Genomic DNA, 21,858 nt, shown 5'->3' on the forward strand with positions numbered 1-21,858 from the left:
TTCCAGTAACAGATTCAATTTACACAGACAGAAACTTGAGCAAATGCCAGCCTAGCAGGGGGGCCATTATTCTGCTCTATAAATAAGTTTAAAAAAGAAACAAACACACACACAAACCTGTGAATCAACATGTTTTGGTCTAATTGAGGGAAAAGCAAGATAGATGAATTTTGAAATGCAAATGATCACCTTCTGTTACTTAAGTATTGGTTTTGCCAACTTTGTGATCTTAAATATAAAGAGATGTTACCTTTTAAATGGAGTAATAATTATATTCCATTCCTGATAGTCATGATTTTTAAAATGAAATTAGTAACTTCTTTAAAAAAAAAATCCTTCACAGTATGCTTAATACCTGTGAGAAAGACAAAATTGTCTACAGCCACAGCCTAGTGTCTTCAACTAAAACAGATTGAGGATTTACTCATAAAAAGAAATCTTTTAAGTACTTTTTCCATCTTAACGGGTGAAGTGTTGTGTTGTAGAAGCAGCTTGCTGGTCTAACATATTACGTAAATATGATGTATGAATGAGATGTGTTATTTACACTCTGAGTTCTGGTTCCAGCAGCAGGGATGTGTTCTGTCGCATCCCTGTAGTGTTTTTGGAGGATGAGATTTTAGAACTGGGCTGCCTTTGGAATATTTTTTCTTTCTTGTCCAAACAATGACTTTTCACCAGACTGTGTTTACTTAAAACTGGAGATTTGCTTGTTGAGATCATAAAGCCAAAGGGAGCTTAGCTTCATAGAAAATGTAAGTAGGAAACTGGCCATCAGTAATGCATCGTATTATTCTGATGCTTTCATAAGCTGTGTGATATAATCAAGCCTTATTTACACAAACTAGCCTTCACAGAAGCCTGCACATAAATATATGGTATATTTGGTTTTATCTAACTTGCTACTAATTGAACACAGCTCAAAATCTAAGTGAAAAGAAGGCTTTGTGGGTAAAGGATTTTGTTCCAAAAAAGACCTGATTTTTGTACTCCCAAATGAAGATGTCACTTCTGCTCTTAGACAATTGAAAATACAGATGCAAAGTGCAGCTGATAACCTAAAACATATGGCATGAAAATAAAAATTGCTAGGTTGCTATTATTAGCCTGTATGCTATAATTTTTAGTTACTGAATAAGGGAAAAATGGTTTGCCTCTATTTACCAAATAGATGTTTGGTGCTGGAAAACCTGCCTATTTTTTTGTGTATGTGTTTTTCAGTAGGAGTTTGCAGGCTCATTAAATCTGCTATTCTGTATTATAGGAATTTGAGTAGATTGTTTAAGAAGCAAAATAACTGTGGTAGATTAAAGTGCCATTGACCCTGAGAGGTGTCAAGGGGTGGGCTGGTCTCGTGGTTACAGTGTAAGACTGGTCTTCCCAGATTTGTATCTCTGACTCTGTCCGAGCTTTTTGTGTGACATTAATGTCTCAGGATAATCTTAAAAATGAAAGGAAAAAACAAGGCAGGTGAATGAGCTTTGAGCAGCAAAGACAGAAGGATGGGCTAGCTTGATTTGAAAAGCCCTGGCAATAGGAAACAGGACTAAACATTAATGTGAAAAATATATTGCTGGCATGAATGACGAGGAAAGGTCTGGAGCTGCAGAAAAAGTACAGATTACTGTGAGGCTGGGAGTAACAACTCTGCAACAACCATTAGGAGTAGTACAGCTCTCCAAAGACACCTGAGTGTCCCGCAGAAAATAGTAACAGCTGACTGCTCCCCAAATAGCGAGATGCCATGAACCTGGAGTAGGTAATTGAAAGCGTAGGTTTGGCGAGAGAATCAGGTGTTTTCTGAAAACAATCTGATCTGGTTTGGCACTCAGGCTTGTTGTAAGTACACTGCATGTTTGAGGTGAAGTACGTGTTCTTGTGGTTTTTCAGAGGCTCCATAACTAGAACAAGCAGTAAGATGTACTGAAGCTGGTGATCTGTAACAAACCCTGGTATTTCAGTCGGGCTGACATAAAAGCCAGTTAATAACTCTGGAAGAAACTGTAATTGACCTGTGTGGTGTGGTTGGTTTTGGTTTTATTTATTTTTCTTTTAAAATTTTATTTATTATTATTATTGCTGTTATATATATATTATATATATTATTTTGTTATTACAGGTGGGGTTAAAACTTGAAGATAGTATAGAAGATGCCTTTTGAAAATAAACATAGGTAGCTGAAAGGTTAATTATGCTTTGTTTTGCTTTGTTTTGATAACAGAGCAGTGAAACGTTTCTTAGTCTCTCTTCACCTGATTATTTTAGAGGAAGTTTTAATTCCATCTTGGGCTTCTAAAAGGAAGAAAGGACACAGTTTTCTCCTATTTTTTTTTTCTTTTAGCGACATGAGGAAATTTCTTCCGAAGAGGAACATAGATGCTCACGTGTTTTTTGAGTACCTTGAAGATGAAACTTCCCATTTTCATACTCCATTTGATCTTAGCAGATGTTCATTGGACTTGCCTCACTACTTTATTGTTTAAAGACCATGATAAACTTTTTATACGTACCTATAGATGGTTCAATACTGTGTTTTATAAATTGCTAAAGCATTTTAGGCAAAGCATTATGGCCAGATTGCTTGTGTGATGTGTTATTTAGTGACTGTATCTTACGATATCTTGGCTGAGTGAGTCCGCCTAGAGTAAATTAGCTTGAGACTCATTTTACTTGAGTCTCTGCAAATGCTTCTTTACATATATAGATATTAAAATATGATAAAAGAGTAAGCTTTTAGAGTCAAATGAGTGTAAGGTAAATAGAATTTCTGAAGCGACTCTAATGGTTTTTCATGCAATACTGTTTATCTAAATGGCCACAGAAGGGGAAAACATTGTGGCTGATGTTTTCAGGATGTTGGACAAGTCCATTTCCTCCTGAACGGTTTCAGACACCTGATGGTAGTTCAGGAGGGTCTCCTTGTTTTCTTATCTATGCAGAAATGATACCTGAAGGTATGCTGTTCCTGCTTGAAACACAGTGGCAGGGAAAGGGCTTCCTCAGCTTTTGAAATTCTTACCAGTCACCAGGAGTGAAATGGTTCCCTTAATTCCAGGAAAACCCCCTGAATGCAAAGTCCTTTGTGACTCTTAGGTGTTTGGAGAAGCAGCACTTCCACCTAGAGTCTATTTTCTTGTGAGCTGACTTCAGATGCACTTTTTTGGATGTTACAGTTTATCCTACAAAGTTTTTGATGGAGTTTTAAGTTTTGATGGTTTGCAAGCCATCTGGCCTGAGCTGCGTAGTGAATGTCTAAGTCCACCTTTAAACCTGGTTTCTTCTGTGTTGACTAGTGTTTGTGTGTGCTGGTCAGAAGGCCTTATTGTCAGGCCTGGAGGGAACTATTTGGGAGAAAATGTTTGAGATGTGGTAGTAAAAGCCTTTGAAATCCTTCAGCGTGAGGGGTATATTTCAGGTTAAGGTGCTGTAGAAAGAATGAGAAAATCAGCGTTGGTGTTACAGTTAATAACTTTACTGAGGATGTGTGTTCAAGAGAGGTGAGGTTCTGCTTTTTTACTTTAGAAATAGCACTTTTGTTTAAAATACAGCATGTTCTTAGCTACGTATCCCATATCAGGAAGTGTAAGGTATTGCTGTGTATAATGCAAATATTGAGATAAGTATGGAATCCATAAAGAAATGGCCTTTCAATTGAGACCAACTGCTCTGGAAGGAAAGGACAGCGCTGGGTAGTGAAGGTGTTTATCTGTAGCTTCTGTCTCTATCTGAACCTGGTAGCATTCTACTGATCTCTCCTTCCCTTCGGTTACCCCAACGGCTGCTCTTGAAATAGCTTCCGTGCAGGAATTTAGCACTGCTGTTGACATGTACTACTTGGTGCTAGGTGTTGTATGGGCACGCATCCGGAAGGGAGAAAAAACAAAGCTCTCTCCCTTGTTGCAGTAAAGTTGGAAGAACTACTGATGCTTTTTTTCATCCTACTTTTTTCTCAGATTTAAAAGGATTTTGTATCTGAGAATGATAGAAATATTTTTTCTGCAAATTTCGTACTGCTAGTCCTAGAAACACCAACACTGTGCACGCGTGTGCGCACATTTATGTTTGTACAAATGTGGCTGAGGCCTTTCATTTCAAGGTTCATGAAGTAAAGAATTGGCACAAGTATCCCCATGTTGTTCACTTAAGCTTATGGGTCGCTACCATTTATTGTCTGTATTACTTTGCTGATGGATGGAGATGAAAATGTTTTCTTAGTGAAGGCAGATATTGTAGTTCAGATTGATTGCAATATTAAAGCTTAAAGAAAACACCATATGCCCTGTATGGTATATTACATTAGCTAGCTACTCTGTATCACTTGAAAGCACTTCTTAATCTATAGTTTCTAAATTCTCCCATAATGTGTAGTCAAGATAAAATGCAGTAATATTGATGTGATATCCTGAACCTTTGTGCTGTTTTGGGCTGGGATAGAGTTGATTTTCTTCCCAGTAGCTGGTATGGGGCTGTATTTCGGATCTGTGCTGAAAACAGCGCTGGTAACCCAGGGATGTTCCCGTTACTGCTGAGCAGCGCCTACCCAGAGCCAAGGGCTTTTCTGCCTCTCACACCGCCCCCGCAGCGAGGGGGCTGGGGGTGCACAAGGAGCTGGGGGGGGCACCGCTGGGACAGCTGCCCCCAGTGACCAAGGGGATGACCCATTCCATATGGCGTCATGCTCAGCATGTAAAGCTGGGGGAAGGAGAAGGAAGGAGGGACGTTTGAAGTGATGGTATTTGTCTTCCCGAGTAACTGTTACACGTGATGGAGCCCGGCTTCCCTGGGGATGGCCGAACACCCGCCTGCCCATGGGAAGCGGTGAATGAATTCCATGTTTTGCTTTGCTTGCGTGCATGGCTTTTGCCTTACCTATTAAACTGTCTTTATCTCAACCCACAAGTTTTCTCACTTCTACCCTTCCAATTCTCTCCCCCATCCTGCTATGAGGGGAGTGAGCGAGCAGCTGTGTGGTGCTCAGTTGCCAGCTGGGGTTAAACCATGACAACTTATTATGATCAGCATATTGCACCAGAAGTAATGTGACCTGTTTGAAGTAAGGGAATGTAAACAACACATGTTTATGTGTAGTATTCACAGTGATTTTTTTCTCTCTCTCTTTTTTTTTTTTTTTTTAAGGGAAACATTTATTTTAATCTGAAGTAAGGAAGCTTTGGGACCTACGGATGGCAGCAGGAAAGCAGACATTGAGTAACAGGAGAAAAGTTGGGCAAAATTTAGTTTTTGTAAAAAAAAAAAAAAGGATATTCAGATGTTCCCCTCAGCTGAGTTTTCCATTTTCTGTTCTGTGTTCGTTCAGATGACCTGCCATGCAGTTTCTGCTGTGTGCATAGGAACCCAGCCAGAGCCCTTCAGCCCAGGGAGAAATCTGTGTTACTTGACTGTTCTTAATTTATCCCGCTTGTGTTAATTTGGTCACGGTCACAAGTGGATGGAAGAGTTCAGTGCTGCTCTCTTAAAACATCTGCAATGACATTTGTTTTGACTTGGCATATATTGAAAGTGTTCTTACAGTTGAAATTGTGAGCTTGGATTTTGAAGAAGTGGACTCTAGTTTATTTTTTAACTCTTATTCTGTCCATTTTCTTCATCAGTGGAGTAACTGAGGTTGTATCGACTTCCTGTAATGAACAGTGTGTGTGATTCTGTAAAAGGCGGCAGTGTAGTAACTTTGATGCTTTAGAGAACTGGATCAGCATCTTTGATTTCCAATATAAAAGGAAATAATACCAAAACTCAGATTTTTTTTTTTTTAAATGTTTCTTTTCCTTGTGCTCAGAATGATGGTTTTTTCACCTTTAGAATATTTTTTTATGTTGGGCTGTAACTCAAGAGGCCCGTCTCCACTGAATGTCTTTGTGGAAGAATGGATTATCTCCTTTTGTGGTATTAATCTAAAATTTAAGATGTGTCAGGGTGGGGCAGTTAATGGTAGCGTAGGAACTGAGAATGTAGTATTCAATTAACTCTTGGCTTTACTGTCCTTATTCTGGAATAAGTGTGGAATTTAAACATAAAAATCTTCACTTGTTTGGAGGAAAGCTCTCTTAGTCTGGAATACCTACAGGATTAAAGCCACATGGGAAATAAAACTCTGCTCTAAAGAAGCCTCAAATATTTGGTTTTAGATTTTACTTTCCATTAATGTTATCTTGGTTTTGAATGTACATTTTTGGAATATACAGCACTAGGAAATCACAATCAGACCTGGAAGGACATTTCCATTCAGTAGGCTTTAGTATGAGATGCTATAAAAACCTTTTGCCAGCTGGTTCATGTGGAAAGGCCTGAGTTTGGTTTTTTTTCTTTTTCTCTTTTAAAGGACAGTTACCTACAAGGTCTGCCTTTCTGAAGGAATGTAAAATTAAATTACAAGAATTGATCTTGATTTTTTTTTTAACCCAAATTCTCATTCATTTACCCAAATTTACCATAATCTCAGCTTCATCTGGATGCTTGCCTGGGATCTTAAACATTTTAAAAATGCATGTAATTAATCTGATAGAGTTTCTCTTGTGGCTGCCATTATATCTTTATAAAACTTTCTCAGTGCTGGTAGAAGTATTAATCTGTAAAGAATGGAATAAATTCTAACGTGTGGTACCCTTATAGTGATGTATTAGGCATTCAGGCACCATTAACACTAATAAACTTTTCAATGTGAGGGATGTCCTACCTAAAGAAACAATATCTGAGCCATCCTTCCTCGTTGCTCTTGCAACAGCAACCTCAGCCTAGTGCTAAAAGGTGCTGAGCATCTTCCAGTTTGTGTGGCAGCTGCCCAAGGGGGCAGCCCTCTGCACATCCCCGTGCTCAGCGTGTGTGTGCAGCTCTGCATCTGGGGAGGTCTGAGGCTACCGCCTTCCTTTCCCTGACCCTGGCGTGTGACTCATCTGTAGTTCTCCTTGGCCACGCTCATGCTAAGCTCCATAAAATGATGAGCAAGATTTTTTGAACATGCCACAATGCTTTTCACCGCAACGACTGTATGACTATATGCTAATTGTTGTCCTCGGCTGGGAAGCTGGTGTGGCTTTTGCCACCAAAGCTATTTTAGTGCAGCTTCTGCATTTTTTTGACAGTCAAAATGAAGATTTCATCTTCATTGCAATCTGTTTTTCTGCCTGTTTTAGAGCAGACAGTGTGATGTGTTTGTATTTAGTAATTTTTGTAGTTTCACGCCTGAGTCAGTGAAGGCCAAGCTTTTTACATGCATCATGCTATTGAATAAGTGATGTGTACGGCAAGGGACTGTGTAACTCCCATCTCACCTGCCCGCTGGCTCTTGTTCACAGACAGCAGTAAGGGAGTGTAGGGTGCTGGCTGGACGCTAGGGAAAACAACTTTTCATACCTAGGGACAATTGGGGCTGAGCTGTAGCAATACGCAGCTGCTGGCTGTGGTTAGGCGATGTGAAGTAGATTTAGCATCTCTCTCTGGTTCTCAACAGACAAGAGAGGCTATTGCGAAAAGCCTCCCATGGTGATTCCAGCAAAGGGTGTGGGTTAGCCATGAGATGAATCCTGCCCTCTTAAGACAAAATTAAGGCATGCAGTAGGCTATTATAACCTCCCTTGTGCTGCTTTTAGGGATGCTTCAGGCCACTCTGGTCAGTCCAGCTCTTCTGGCCAGGGTAAATTCTCTAAATATGTTTTAATTTACTGTCTGTCACTGTCCAGTTTTAGTCCAGTAGAGAATAATCCTAAATGTAAAGCCTAAGTCTTGAAAATGCCTAGGTATGCACAGAAAAGGCGAATTATGCATGAAATTTATAGGGTTGCTGTGTTTGAACAATGCAGTCTGTAGGTGGCTAAAGGGCTAACTAAATTGCAGGCATAATGAAAGCTCTGTGGTATTTAGTATATGTTCTGTCAGCATTAAACAGTCACCTTGTAAATATATGTTAATTCTGAAGGTGTAACTGACCTTTTTAATATTAATTGAAATGTCTCATGTTTAGAGGTTGGCGCTATCCTAGAAGAGACAGAAGCCTGTGACTGGTGGAGCTTGGGTGCCATTCTTTTTGAACTCCTCACTGGGAAGGTAGGGCTGGGGGCAAGTTACTTGATAAAACTGACCTCTTGGCCAGTAATTTCTCCCAAGTGATGTGTCCAGTTGTGATTTCCTTACTTGTCTTTCTCAGATGTGCTTTGCTGACCTGAGCATCTTCAATTTGCTTGGTCTGCATGACACCAGAGAAACAAAATATGCTTCAGCAGAACAACTTTATGAAGCTGCATCAAGCTCAGGACTGTAAAAATAACCAAACCCCATGCTACCGTCTTAACCACAGTGAAATCAAAGTTCTCTAACATTGCATCTGTACATTTGCCAAATTTTTGCCTTAATAGTTTCAGTATTATTTCCTGGGACAGTGTAGAAGCTGTACGTTGCTGTTGCACATTAATTTGGTATTTTGAGATCAAATTGGTGATTAGTTGACAGTTTTGCATGAAGAAAGCAAAGTCTACCAAATTCCCAGATTCTTCAAATTTGAGCAGTAGAGCACAAGCACAAAGACATAAATACTTTAAAACCATATATCCAGAGGGACATCAGTGCCAGTAGACATTCCTCCCAGAATCTGTACTTCATACTAGGAATCACTGGAATTTTAGCTCTATGTGTGTTAATTTGCATGTGTGCTAGGAGATAATCCAACACTACACTTTTTCAATTCGTAAATGTATCTGCCTGCTTTGATTTTTCTTTCTTTCTTTCTTTTTTTTTTTTTTTATTCTCCAGACTCTGCTTGAGTGCCATCCATCAGGAATAAACACTCACACTTCTTTGAGTATACCAGACCATGTATCAAAGGAGGCCAGATCACTGATTCAGCAGGTAATTGAGGGGAAAATTTGTTTTCTATATGTGCACGTATAGACTGAACCGATATTTACGACCTAAGTTCTGGTAAAGTAAATGTAAAACCAGAAAGCTGCTGATAGGAAAGCGGGTGGGTCTTTTGTCAGCACTGATGAATTTTGCCCAGCTGTCTTGTTGCATCTGGAAACTTTGACTTCTGCTGCCAGGTGTCTCTGTAGAAAACTGGAGTGTTTGCCATTTCTTCAAAGAGCAGGTTTGGTCAATGCTGAGTACTTTGGAAACACATGCTGGTGAGGGATGAACATTTTAGGAATTCTGCCCTAAATGTTCATGGAAACATTTGTAATTAATTGAATTAAACTAAAAAATGTTGATGCCAATTCAGCCAGAGAGAAACCTGTAACACACTGATTAGAAGTTATGACCTTACTGTGGTTGAAAATCTGTAGCTGTCCTCCAGGAAACCTTCTGGATGCCATTTGTTAAGAAAAGTACTTTAAACTGTGAATACAAGGACTTTGGTAATAAGAAGATACGGTTGGACAAAAGGCAGAGTAGGAAACCTTAAAATATAGACAACCTTCCAGCCTGAGACACCATTTTCAAATCAGTGGGAATAGTATTGACTGCTGGTTTTAGTTTACTCTTAGCTTTAGGTAGTCATGACTACTGAGAGAATAAACGTGTAGTACAGGGTCTTGAATTTCAGGTAATGCTGTCTTCCTTCTAGTTAATTTTGACACAACTGAGAAAGTGGAACCTGGATCCGACCTATGCCACTTGAGTAAACAAGTGATATATGTGAACTGTGGTGTTCATCTTTGAGCAGCATATTACTGGTGAATGCATAAATAATGACATCACTTAGATGTAGATTTGAACAGAGTAGAAAAAACAGTTCTTGAAGAAAATGAAGGAAAGAGATTTTGAAAATTCAGTGAGTCAAAAGACCTAGTGACAGATTGATTTCTGTGCCATTACTGTGAAACAATTAATGGAAATGGAACTAGATGCTTGGACCTCCTATTTTGACTAGGTGACATCAAATCACTGAAAGTGGAAGCACATGTCTGTGTATTTCTGGCAAAGGTAGAAAGGAAAGTGACTAAAGAAAAAGCCCGTTTTGTATAATCTGGATTTATGTTGTTAAGACGGTAGCAAATTGTTACCCTCACCCGCAGGTACTGCAGGACTCAAATGGCTAAGGGAAAGCAAAACCACACACTTGATGAAGGGAATTCCTTCCATTAAGATTAGAAGTGAAGACAAATGAAGTGGCCCAGTCCACTTCTCCCTGCCAATGTGGGTTGTTCTTCACTGCAGACTAATGTATTGTCTTATTTTCAAATATGCCAAAGTGTGGCTCTTTTGCCATTTGCAGTTTAAGTGGCAAATATATCTCTGCCACTTGCAGATATATTACAAGGCCATATCTGTTCAGAGAACAGTCACTCCCGTGCCTCTTAGGTTAGGCCTTCTAGTGTAGGGTGGTGGCTTATCTGGTGGAGGTTCGGCTATATGAAGTAGTAAATCACATTTTTGTTGTGTGACTATCCAAGGAAGCTGCCATTCATTGTTGAGGAAGCCTTGTCAGGAAAAGGAAGAAAGCTCTCTTGGCATGGATAGCAATTTGTCATTGTGACTTTCCTTCCCCCCACTGCCAAGGGTAAACAGGTCAAAGCATCACAGAATAACTCTCTGGGATCAGTGTTCAGCTATACAGAAAACTCTGTCAGACATTGTCTCCTGCTGTGGCTTCCAGTGCAGGTGACTTCATTTAGCCAGCTTCTAAGAAAACAGAGATCTGTTTATTTCTGCTGAAAGATGAAGTTGTTATTTTTATGTTAGCTTGGTATTTTGCATCCAGTATTTTTTTCAGGCACTTCCAGGCTTTACTACCAACAAAATATGCAACATGACTTTTCAACAGGTATCTGTTGCAGTTTGTGTTGCATCTGCTTTCTGAGAGTAAAGTTCTGGAAGTAAAATCTGCAGAAAATAAGTGTCCGTTCTTACAACCAGCAACAGCACAGGGAAAGTATTTCAGCACAAGGCAGAGAGACCCTGGCTGCATTGGTTTCTGCTGGCTTGTGGAAGGTATCAAAGCAGCACTATTCACTGTCACCAAGCTACCTTTACTATGTGACATTATGACTGCAAATCGCAGAGCCATCTTAAAATGTGTAAATGCCTATGTTTATGGATGTGGACTCGCTTAGATGTTGAGTGCATTAAGATGTGAATACACATTGTTCCAAGTGACAACGGGGAGAAGTTACCCTATTAGCTGTTGCAGAAAAATCAAGCAAGAAATCATGCCTTTGTACTGGCTCCAATTGAATAGAGTATAAACAGTTCTCTAAAACCGCAGAATATTTTTATGTGTCTTTATTAGTCTCTTTGGAGTATTACCTTTGCATTCCCTTTTATATGTATTGGTATCTTTAAACAGATGTAAATATTGTGATTTCCTTTTCACATTAATTCAGCATGTGATGTACAACTGAAAAGTAAACGAGGTGCTGAATTTTAGGAAATTTCCATGAAGGCATTATGCTGTTTTCTTTCTTTCACTGGGGTTTTGATTTTTCAGTTTTAGTCCATTTGTAGGACTCCTTAAAACTTTATTTTTATTTTTTAGGAAATATAGAACTGGCTATAACATCCTGGTATTTTAGGACCAACTCACAATTTGTGAAATGGAAGGTTACAGACCCCAATGTAGCTGTAATGCAGTGGTGTGAGCAAAGGTTAACACGAAGTAAACGAAGTGTCCAGAGTTCTACTGAAGCAGGCTCTCGCTGCTGTGTGTGTGTCTCTTTTTTTTTTTTTTTTTTTTTTTTTAAAATGAGGTTACACTTGAAATGAAGTCCCAGTGTGCAGTGCTTCAGGGAATTGCATGCTGTGATCAGTAGTCTCTGAAGACTGTAACACTGAGACTCAAGGAAAGGAGAGTCTTCTTCCATTTACTGGATTTTAGGAATTTCAAGTATGCTTTTGCACTCTTGAAAGTAATTCATAGAGGAGCAAAACGGTAGGATGTCCCTTACCTTAGACCTTTCTGGAACTTTTAAGCAGTTGTTTTTGTTCTTACTCACTGAATCATATATATATATATTTCTTTTTATATCAAGCTTTTGCAGTTTAATCCTGCGGAGCGTCTTGGTGCTGGCGTTGCTGGTGTTGAAGACATCAAATCTCATCCATTTTTTGCCCTTATAGAATGGGCAGATCTGCTGAGATGAGAGATGCGTGCCCTCTGAACAAACTCAGGTCAAGTGGACAAGTTTCTCTGGCACAGAAGCACCCTGACTTGCTTCCTTTGGATGTCTCAAACCATTTGGATGTGATGACTAACGAACGGTGGAGCAATCAGGCCAAAAGTGAACACTTTTAACAGGAATCACTGGTTGTACAAGGTGCTAGCTTATTTTTATGGCAACTGGTTGCTAGGTGTGTGTAAGTCTTTTCACCAAAGGGTGGTTTGTGATGAAACTCCTGGGCAGCATGTTCAGCACTGCCAGCTTGTCCAGTAAGTAGAAACAGGAATGTGCTCCTGGTGCTTTGTCTGATGGTGGAATTGTCTATAGTCTGTGCCAGTTGGAAGTATATTTTGTAGTGTCAATAGACCATTTCCCTGTGCGAAGTGCAGCTTGGGGGGGTGGGGTGGGGGGTGGGGAGCCGGGGGAGGAAGGAGCAAATAATTTATTAATGGTATATGCTGAATAAAACACTAAAATGCTTTGTGCAAAAGTTGACACGTTAAAAATATGTCCATTAAAAATTAAGAAAGCTGTTGCATAATACTGTGGAATGTGTCTTGAAAATGGCATATCACTTCCCACTGTGGAAAGAGCATATAAAAGGCAAATAATGCTGTCAGTTGTTGTACTTTGTTGGCTGGCAATGTCTATTTAAAACTCTAGACTCCATTGTATTTGATGAGCTACATGTTAAAATCACTACAGAAAGGGAAATCTTCTTTTCCTCAGCTGGATAAACACTGCTTTAGCACTAATAAGGAACAAGAAAACATAATACTAAATAAATGTATAGATTAAAAAAGGAAAAACTCTTCTTTCATCACTGCAGCCACCACTTTATCACTTAATGAACTTTACTTCCTCTAAGTGTCCTATTTTTAGCTGCTACTTCAGGAAAAAACCTTTCTGCTTGTGTTCTTCTGCTTGAGGAAGCTTCTGAACTCTCCTTTTGTTTGTTAATAGTCTTAATAAATCAAAGAAAGCCTTCGCCCACTCTGCTGCTTGAACAGGAAGAAGCCTGGGATTCGCTCATGCCAAATGACTAAGTGACATCTCTGAGCAAACCCTAGTGGGTAAGACTTGGGTGTGAGCCAATTCGCTGACCTGTTTGTTTGTTAGGAAGGTCTGGAGAATGGGAGAAGAATATGAGACATGCAGAGTATTTTGCTGTGCACTGCTGTTGCTGCTGAGCAGCCATGCTTGTATGGGTTCCTGACGTACGAACGCGGTACGCTGAGATGCTTGTACATACTATGAATCTATGGGTTTTTTCCTAAATGTTCTCTTTGCTTTCACTTTTTTTTTTTTTTTCTTCTTCTTTTTCTTCTCCTCCCCAGCTTTATCCGGAGGACAAAGGGCAAATTCCTTTGGGAAAGTGAGGTGACAGAAATGATTATTGAATTTACAACTAAAAAAAAAAAAAAAGTATCCCTCCATTTGTATTTTAGCAGTGTATTTTATGGGCACTCCCAAAAGTGCATCTGTACAGTCTCCATCTGTTAGACACCAGGTCGGTGTATTCAAATAAAGTGGAAAAGGAAAATGCTTCACTTAAACAAAGGAAATCTGGAAACTTTTTTTCCTTTTTAATTTATTCCACTCCCCTCTTCCCTTTCTTGTGATCACCAGGCCATCAGAGGGGCTGTAACAACACTGCAGGTTGTAACCAGGTCACTAGTATCACTGCCTACGGAGCGCTGTCCAAGATTACATCACTCTCAGAAACTGTGTTTCAACCTACCACCCTGTGGCTTCATAACAGGAACTCCCTCAGGTGAGCCACAGGAACAACTTCCTGCGCCGAGCGGGTCGGAAATCTCTAATGCGGAGACCGAGCTGATCCAGAGCTTCCTTCCAGCACTGCCCTGGCTGTGACTTTGGAGAGGGCTCGTTGCTCAAGGGAAGCCTCCCTTCCCTCGGCCACCTGACTCCATCCCTGGGGCTCCCTAGCCTGGCCACCAGATAATGTCATTGCTCATGTTGATCCTCTTGTCCCACTGCATTTGCCTGGTGATAACTGTAGGAAAAATATTTTCCATGTTACTTTAAAATGCTCATTTCTCTAGGTTGTGCCCATGTGCCAGTTGCAAGTAAAGGCAGGATAAGATAGCACAGGAGCACAGGCTGGTTTCTGCGAGCAGCAGCAGGAAAACACTGTTCTAGCAGAAACCAGATGACCAGTCACTCTCACTGCAAGGCATTTGGTGTAGTTAATGACACAGAAGTATTTCTTTTTCAAGTATGCTAATAGATGGAGACTAGAAGGAATAAAGCACTTGGCAAGCCAGCTTGCCCAAAATGAGCCTTTGAGATGCTACGGGTTTTCATAACCTTGCCACTGACTTAGATAATGATTTTGCTAAAGGAAGCACAGTCTGGAGCTAATTGCACAAAGAAATCCTGCTTCTATCTTTTTTCCCCCCCTTCCTCCTCCCCCCCCGCCCTTTAACATGTATTATGTTGTATTGGTGTTTACATGTATTCCTTTAATAAACAAAACCTTTAAGCCTAATTCAGACCTTGGGTTTCTGAACTTTACATTTGGTTCTTGAAGACAAATGTATTCCTTTAATAAACAAAACCTTTAAGCCTAATTCAGACCTTGGGTTTCTGAACTTTACATTTGGTTCTTGAAGACAATCCTTCCTACCTAATCAATGCTTTTTGTCCTTGGCTTTTATGACTTGAAATGTTCTAGATGCGTGCTTTTTGGTGGCTCTTAGGAAGCCCTGTGGTGCGCACCTCTATTTTGCTAATTGTTAAGTAGTGCAAAGTCCGTTCCAACTTCCTTCTGTTACGCCTAACGGCTGATAGCAAAACAAACCAGTGCCATGTTGTTCACAGGAATTAGTGAGTCTATGTAAAACACAGTGAAACAAACCTATAGATTTCCATGTTCTCCTGTGGGTGGTTGGGTAAGGCAGGTAACGTGCTTAGGGCATCTTAGAGTGGTAATTCATTGCACCCTGATGAACTGCTCTGTAATGTTTTTTCTGTCTTACAAAGAAAAGCTGGGGAGACAAAATGTTTGAAGACTGGCACTGGGTAGAATTGCTGTGAGGTGAGCCAGGGCCCCTGCCCAGACCTACGGAAGAAATCGCATCTCATGAAAAACAAGGGCTGTAACTTTGTTAGCTTTTAATGGCTGTATCCACAGCTTCTGTGCTTGTAGTGCAGCTCCTACACCTCCTGAGAGAATCACCTCTCAGACAGCAGTCACTGTCGTGCTGACTCTCCGCGCACCTTTGGGATGCTGAGTTGGCAGGGTTACCTGCACCGCAACATCCACCCCGCTCCACTCTCCAGTGCTAAACCTGTTCCTTGGTGTGTCCCCGCAGCGAAGGGCACTGGGATGAAGGCGGCTGGGGAGGTCAGCCTTCTCTAAATGAAGCACTCAGCATAACAAGGTACAGGGAAGTGCGAAGTAAACTGCTACAGGATTATTTTTTTTTCCCCGAGTGTGGTGTCATTTGTTTTCTCAAGGACACTGCATAGGAAGCTGGAGAAAGAGAAACTTCCTCCCTGGTGAGATTTATGGTAGGGATTTTAGCGATAGAATGAAAAAGTAGATTTGTTGATTTCTTTGGGTCTGTGCTTTCTGCATGGGCTTTGCTGTGAGCTGCAATCTGTGGTGCCCAGCCCCCCATGCGGCATGAGGGGGCCTTTCCCCCGGCGGCAGCACGTGCTGGTGAGCCTGCCCGCAGCCCACTCGGCCCCGGCTGGGTGTCGATGGCCTCTGCCAGGCTGGAGAGCATCTCTCAGCGGCCCTCGGCTCGCGTGCAGCTTTTCAGCCACAGCCCCGCAGCTCTGACGCCCCAGAGGCTGGTGGGCACCGTTTCTCTGCCTGTCTGCAGCAGCGGCCTGTTGAGCGCTGCCCCTTCCCTGGCCTCGGCGGCTCGTTACCCCCCGGACGGCCTGTCCTGGGGGTGCAGCCGGAGATGCTGCTGGGGGCCCTTTGTCCGACCAGTGCCTTTTGCTTCCCCCTGCCCTGCTCCAGCCTGGCAGCCTCCTGTGCAGCGCTGTGGGCCGGGCCCCCCGCGGGCGCCTGCTCTGCAGTGGTACGTGGCACCGTGTCCGTTATCAATCACGTTTAGGGTGTACCCACCAGCAAGCGGCAGGCTGGGGTGCAGCGAGGAGCAGAGCGGGCCTGAAGCTTTGCCCACCCGAGGGCCTGAGGACTCTCCCTGCAGCCTCCCCCCGAGGGCTGGGCGCCCTGAGGGTGTCGCACCTTGGCGCTGCAGGAGGACAAGGGCACGGGGCTGGGGTGCAGCTCCTGCTTACACAAATGCACGTGGGGCGACATGCGAGGAGACGAGATGGTGGAAGAAGGACTTGGCCGAGCAGTGGGGGATGCTGCCAGCAGCAGCGGGGTGGGGGCTGTGCGTAAGGGGCTCAGGAAGCCCCCAGGACAGGGTGCCTTGTGCTGCTCCAGCCGCAGTTTGGGAAGGGGTGGCAGAGCCAACTCCCAGAGGGGAAATGGGACTTGCTTAAAAGGTGCTGAGAAGCTGCTGCTGGCAGTGGTGGTTTAGACTGGCAGCGCATGGCCGTCTCCTCTGCAGCGGGGCTGGTGGAGGGCTGGTCGCTGCCTGAGCCATCTGCAGGAGCAGAGCTGGGGAGCCCTGGCACAAAGGTGAGATGTCCTCAAGAAAATGCCAACTTCTGAGCAGGGTGGCGAAGCAGTGGAAGTGGTCCCGCCTCCTGCTAGTGCCGTGTGGTGAAATCTGCACCCCTGCTGTAGGGCAGAGGAGGCTAATCAGGGCACAGCGGAGGATGCTCCAGTCTCCCAGCAGCAGGTGACAGCTTGACACGCTGTCCCAACAGGACCTCACTGCCTTTTGGCAGACCAGAGGCTCTCCTTCTCCAAAGGCAGCTCTGTCTCCATCTCCTTGGCCCAGGGACTCATCAGGAGGGATTAGAGCTGCTGCTGGAGGGCTGCAGTGGCACCATGATGGACAGGAGGGCTGGGGAAGCTTTCAACGCTGGGCAGCAGGGAATTGGCGTCCTCTTGGGAAGGCTGCAGGCAGTGGCCTTGATGCTTCACTGCTGAGATCCCAAGGTTGGCAAGTTTGGGAAAAGTCCTTCTGGGGGCAGTAAGCTAGGCAAGCCAATTGGCAAGCAGCGGAGCTGGGTAGAGATGGTCCAGCCAGGGAAAGAGCAGATGTTGCGGGGGTCAGCGGTCCTCCTCAGCAAAGCCTTGCTAACCTCATTTTGCTTTGCCTTGGAGGCAGAGCTGTTTTGCCTTGGTACAGCCTCACCTCTACCAGTTTCTCCCATCCCCTTCCATGAGCTGAGCCATTTATCCCCAGGGTATTTTCTAGGTTTGCCCAGCTGTTGTTGCATCCATCGGCCCCAGTCACAGATTTTCTTGCCGGTTTTGTGCCTTTGGTTCTGCAATGTCACCCCAAAATGCTGAGACCCAGGAGTGGATTATTAGATGCAGCTGTTATCCCCACATACCAATGAAAACAAAGAGAGAGGATTACTCCCACAAAATGAAAGCATGGGGGTCATAAAAGCGTTAGGAAATTGCTTACCCCAGCAGCGTGCGAGTAACGAGAGTTTTATGGTGCCTCGCACAGTGGTGGGATAACGAGGAAGGAGCCTCCATGAGAGAGGCCGGTGCTGCGCCATGATTTAGAGCATGGCACTGGCTAGCTCCGCTCCGCTCGCAATCTTGCTTGTGCGCTGTGGTCTGATGTTTGCCAGCTCATAATCTTCCTTTACGAACCAGGCACAGAGAAGAGCTACTTCAACAGCATGGGCCACGAGCCAAGCGGCATATATCCTTTCTCCAGACTTTAAAGTATTTTTACATCCTTCCCCGCTATTCTGCCTCCTTGGGCTCCTTCCTTTCCAACCTCATGCCTGCTTTGACCTCAGAGAAGTCCCCTGCAACCAGCCCCTGGTGTCTCACGGTCTCCTGCCAGGCCCAGCAGAGCTGAGACTCAGTAAGGTGAAGTGAGAGGTGAGTTCGTGTGAGAAGGGCCTTGGCTGCTTCAGCTCCTTGCAGGCGCCTTGGCAGGTGCTTTGCAATACTGCAGAGAGTCCTGAGCTAATCGGCTTTCTAGGGTAAAGTAAGCACACAGTGTGAAGTCCCAGCCCCATTAACATCACTGGGAGTTTTCCCATTGACTTTGCTGGGGTCAGGAGCTTACCCTTCAATTACAGAGAGAAGCCAGTTTCATGAAAACAGGTATAGAGAGCTTATTTGCTTTCCTACTTTAAGCGTACCCGTGTAGCCCATGTAGTTTCTGTCTCAGTGTTGGAGAAATAAGTTGCTTTTTTTCCTTCTTTTTTTTCTTTCCTTTTTTTTTTTTTTTTTTTTTTTTTGATTTGCTGTTCTGGCGGGTGCAATTAACATGGCTACGCGGTTACTGTCCCTGGCTGGGATGAGGTCTGCAGCTCTTCTCCCTTAGCTTTTGCTGTGCTGCTGATTGACTGTATGAGCCTCCCAGTAAAACAGGGAGGGCATTTTGCTAAGTGGCAGAGCTGGGAAGAGTTAGTTAGCGCCTGCCCTGCGTTTTAAGGCTGTGAAGTCTTTGATGAGCAGCGCTGCACATGCCCCGTTAGGGTGACTGGAGCACAGAGGGCTGAGAAAGGCAGGCATCTGGTTTCCTCATTATTTCTTTTCATAAATAATCCCTTGTCCTTGTACCCTGGACTCTGACAGCATTTAGAACATGCCGGGTGTGTTCCACGCTCCCCCCCTCCTTCAAAACTTATTCATTTGGAGAGCAGTTAAACAATAGGTTTTTGTCTAAATCTTTACCAGTGAAATTGTCAGGAGAGATTTCCGCCCCCTCTCCTGTCTGTCCTCCTTTTGTCTCCTTCAGTCGTTGGGGTCAGGATCTGCCGCCAAACGGAGACCGCAGTTGCTTTTCCAGGCCCCAGATGCCAATATGTGGCAGCATCTGGCTGGTTGGCAGGCGCCGGGGCAGTGGTACTGGCTGTGCTGCTGCCTGTCATGCGGCGGCAGCCCTTGATGGGCGCCCTGCTTCTTTGAGAATATGGTCCCAACCAAGGAAACGGATAATAATTAAATCTACTAAAGGAGGTGAATTATCGGGTAGAGCGGCTGCCATCGGAAGCTGTGCCGAGTCCCGACCGTGGGTGTTTTTTGTCCTCTTCAGCAGCATCTCGTGTAACCTTACCTTCTTGTGCTGTGAGCGTTTCAGGTGCCTTAAGGCATGGAGCTCCTTGAAAGAGAAATACAAATCACTAAAAATGTAGAGATAAAACCCTCTCCTTAGAGGCCATGTGTTTGGCATGGGAAACGCATGATAACAGCTTGCTTTAGAAAGGTGACATTTCCACTGAAGGCTGAATAATAAAAAATGCATTAGACTTTTGTAATGAAGACAGCTTCTGGGACCGGGAAATCTACTGCTTCCTTGAAATATATGCGTGGGAGCTCTCCCTGGCCCTAATGGGTGTCACATGTGGCTCTGGCTACATTAATGTTGCAAGCTCTATTAAAAGGGATTGTTGGTAGCCCTTCACGTGCTGTGAATCAAAGCTGTCTTTCCCTAACTTTGCTTTAGCTCAGGATTGTATGTGTAGACTAACTTGACCAGGGTTAAGTCACTTTTAATATTAAGATGGATAGAAAGGATTCTAATACGTGGGGTTTTTTTCCCCTCCCTTTTAATTCAGAGCTTGCTGGTGAAGGACTCTGGAGGGATGGGGAAGGAGGAGACAGCCAGGCAGCTTAAAGAGGCCTCTGAGGGTCATGTTGAGTCTGTGCTATTATGTTCCAGCGAGGAGAATAGCTTTATTGACAGACAGCTGTTTGACTCCTGCAGCCGTACAGTATTTGCTGCAGATATGCATAAATACTGAGCCCATGTTGACAAATTCCTCGTCACTGCAAGATAGTTAAACCTGCTTGTTTAATCATTTGTGCGCTCTTACCTCTGCAGCTCTGAAAAGAGTGAGCTGCTGTTTTACAATACGATGCATGAGAAACCTGTAAATGCTCAGAGCTGTTTCACATGAGGTTTTCAGGGTGCCTTTTTATTCAGAACCTCTTAGAAATATAGAACTCTTTTTTATTATGGTGAATTAATTTGTCTTTTTTTTTTTTTTTTTCTAAAAAGTGTATAGTTTTTGATTTGTAAATAAAAAATCTGGCAAGCTGGCTTTACAATACAGGTAGCAGATCTCTTGGCAGAATTTAGGTCCTGTCTGTGATATACCATCAGCACCGGCCCCGGCCCCTTTAGGGGTCCCACAGCTCGGTTTGCAGCACGTGTGCAGAGGCACGTGAGGATGTGTGTTTTGGTTTGGCTTTTCTGGCATGGGGGTATGGAACCTGTGCTACCGGTCACCTCCTGTCTGTAGTTCAGGGGGTGGCTTTTTGACCTCCCTTCCATTTCACAATAATATCTCCCTTCATACCAGCATACTATCTTGTCACATTGTTGGCCTCATCTCTGGAAATATAGTACCTAAAATTAAAGATTTGTTTCTGTTTTGGAAATTTCAAATTGACCTTTGTCATTTAAATAGGGAGAGGGTGATATAAGTCAGGGCTTCTGCCACACAGTCAATGGGGAAAAAAAAAGACATGCCTTTTGAGACTTTCTTCAGACCCTCTTTACAGCGTAGTGTCTCTGCGGTCCTTTCAAAATGTTTTTGGTGTGTGACTAATGTTCTAATCAACAGGTATATTATTGAGGGGTGACCAAAAGAGAGAAGGTCTCACTGAAATGGGAACCTATTGTTCAGTCAGACAAAACCTTAAAACTAAAATGTCAAATTGGTATTTAGAGAGATAGGTCACTGTCTGTTTATGTGGCAATGAAGGAGATGGACATTTCTTTGGGGATCACATATAAGGCTGTGGATGCTTGAAATCATTGGCAACTGACAAGCTGTCTACGCTATGGCTGTAACTACTGATGGAGCTGAGCCTGATGGTGCTGCTGGTTTTTGAAACTTTTTAAATCAGTTTTCTAGTATGTGCAGGGAAAACCGATGTTATATGACATTTTTACTTTTGAATTACCGATGTCACTGCAAGATCTTAGTTATAATGAAGTTAAACACTTGTGTGATGCACACTTGTGAAAAATCCTGCATCTCCTATGGAAGAACGCTTAGCCTGGTCAGCTATTTCTGATGAGGCTGCAGAGATCAGCATGCAGAAGAAATCAGGTTTCCATTGATTTCAGAGTGTACAGTTACTTTTCTGCATTGATTTAGCCAAAAAAATCCCCAACAACCCAGCGTAAGTATATGGTCTTATGAGTATGGCACAGCTTTGCCTGTTGACCAGGCCAAGCAGCCTTAGGCGAAGTCTTAGGAGCCGTAAGAGGTCCTGCATTTCTTGCAAGGGAATTATCTCCTCATCCTCTCTCCATAGATATGCTTCTTGGGTTTTTCCAGTTATTAACCAAGTAACTTATTGAATGCTGTTTTTATCACTCATGTGACAGCAATTTTCACTCTCAGTTATTTCTCAGTCTTTTTCCAGGGGGACTTGGTTGTGACTCGCCTCCTAGCCACTGAAAGGGTGGTTTGCTGCAGAAATTTTGGCTTTCATTTCGTTCAAGCATTTTAAAAACATGTTCCCTTCTTTTTGATACAACCCTATAGCTTGTATGTTGAGGCCCGAGAGTTGTACAAGTTTATGTGGCTAATGAAAATATTTCCAGATTAATGAGAAATCTTAAAAAAAACGCAACACCTTGAATATAATTAGGAGCTTTGGAAGTAATACAAACTCTTTTGGCTCAGGGCATAAGCCAGC

At 43.0% G+C, this 21,858-nt stretch overlaps 1 protein-coding gene across 11 annotated transcripts in view; it reads left to right on the top strand.

Annotated features, from left to right (window-relative positions):
- Window positions 1–14,631, top strand: part of RPS6KC1 (ribosomal protein S6 kinase C1) — a 91,236-nt gene extending 76,605 nt beyond the window's left edge. For 6 of the 11 annotated variants that reach the window (XM_055725528.1, XM_055725525.1, XM_027809185.2 and 3 more), the window contains 3 exons: window positions 7,979–8,061; window positions 8,764–8,859; window positions 11,979–14,631. In XM_055725528.1, coding sequence (XP_055581503.1) covers window positions 7,979–8,061; window positions 8,764–8,859; window positions 11,979–12,089 — 290 coding nt within the window. In that variant the 3' untranslated portion in view covers window positions 12,090–14,631. Of the gene's footprint in view, window positions 1–7,978; window positions 8,062–8,763; window positions 8,860–10,774; window positions 10,844–10,891 lie in introns of those variants that run through there. The other 5 variants (XR_008734895.1, XR_008734893.1, XR_008734894.1 and 2 more) reach the window with 5 other exon arrangements.
- Window positions 14,632–21,858: the final 7,227 nt, after the last annotated feature.

Source organism: Falco cherrug, chromosome 13, assembly GCF_023634085.1.
Source record: "Falco cherrug isolate bFalChe1 chromosome 13, bFalChe1.pri, whole genome shotgun sequence".
In the NCBI taxonomy this organism is placed as follows: domain Eukaryota; kingdom Metazoa; phylum Chordata; class Aves; order Falconiformes; family Falconidae; genus Falco; species Falco cherrug.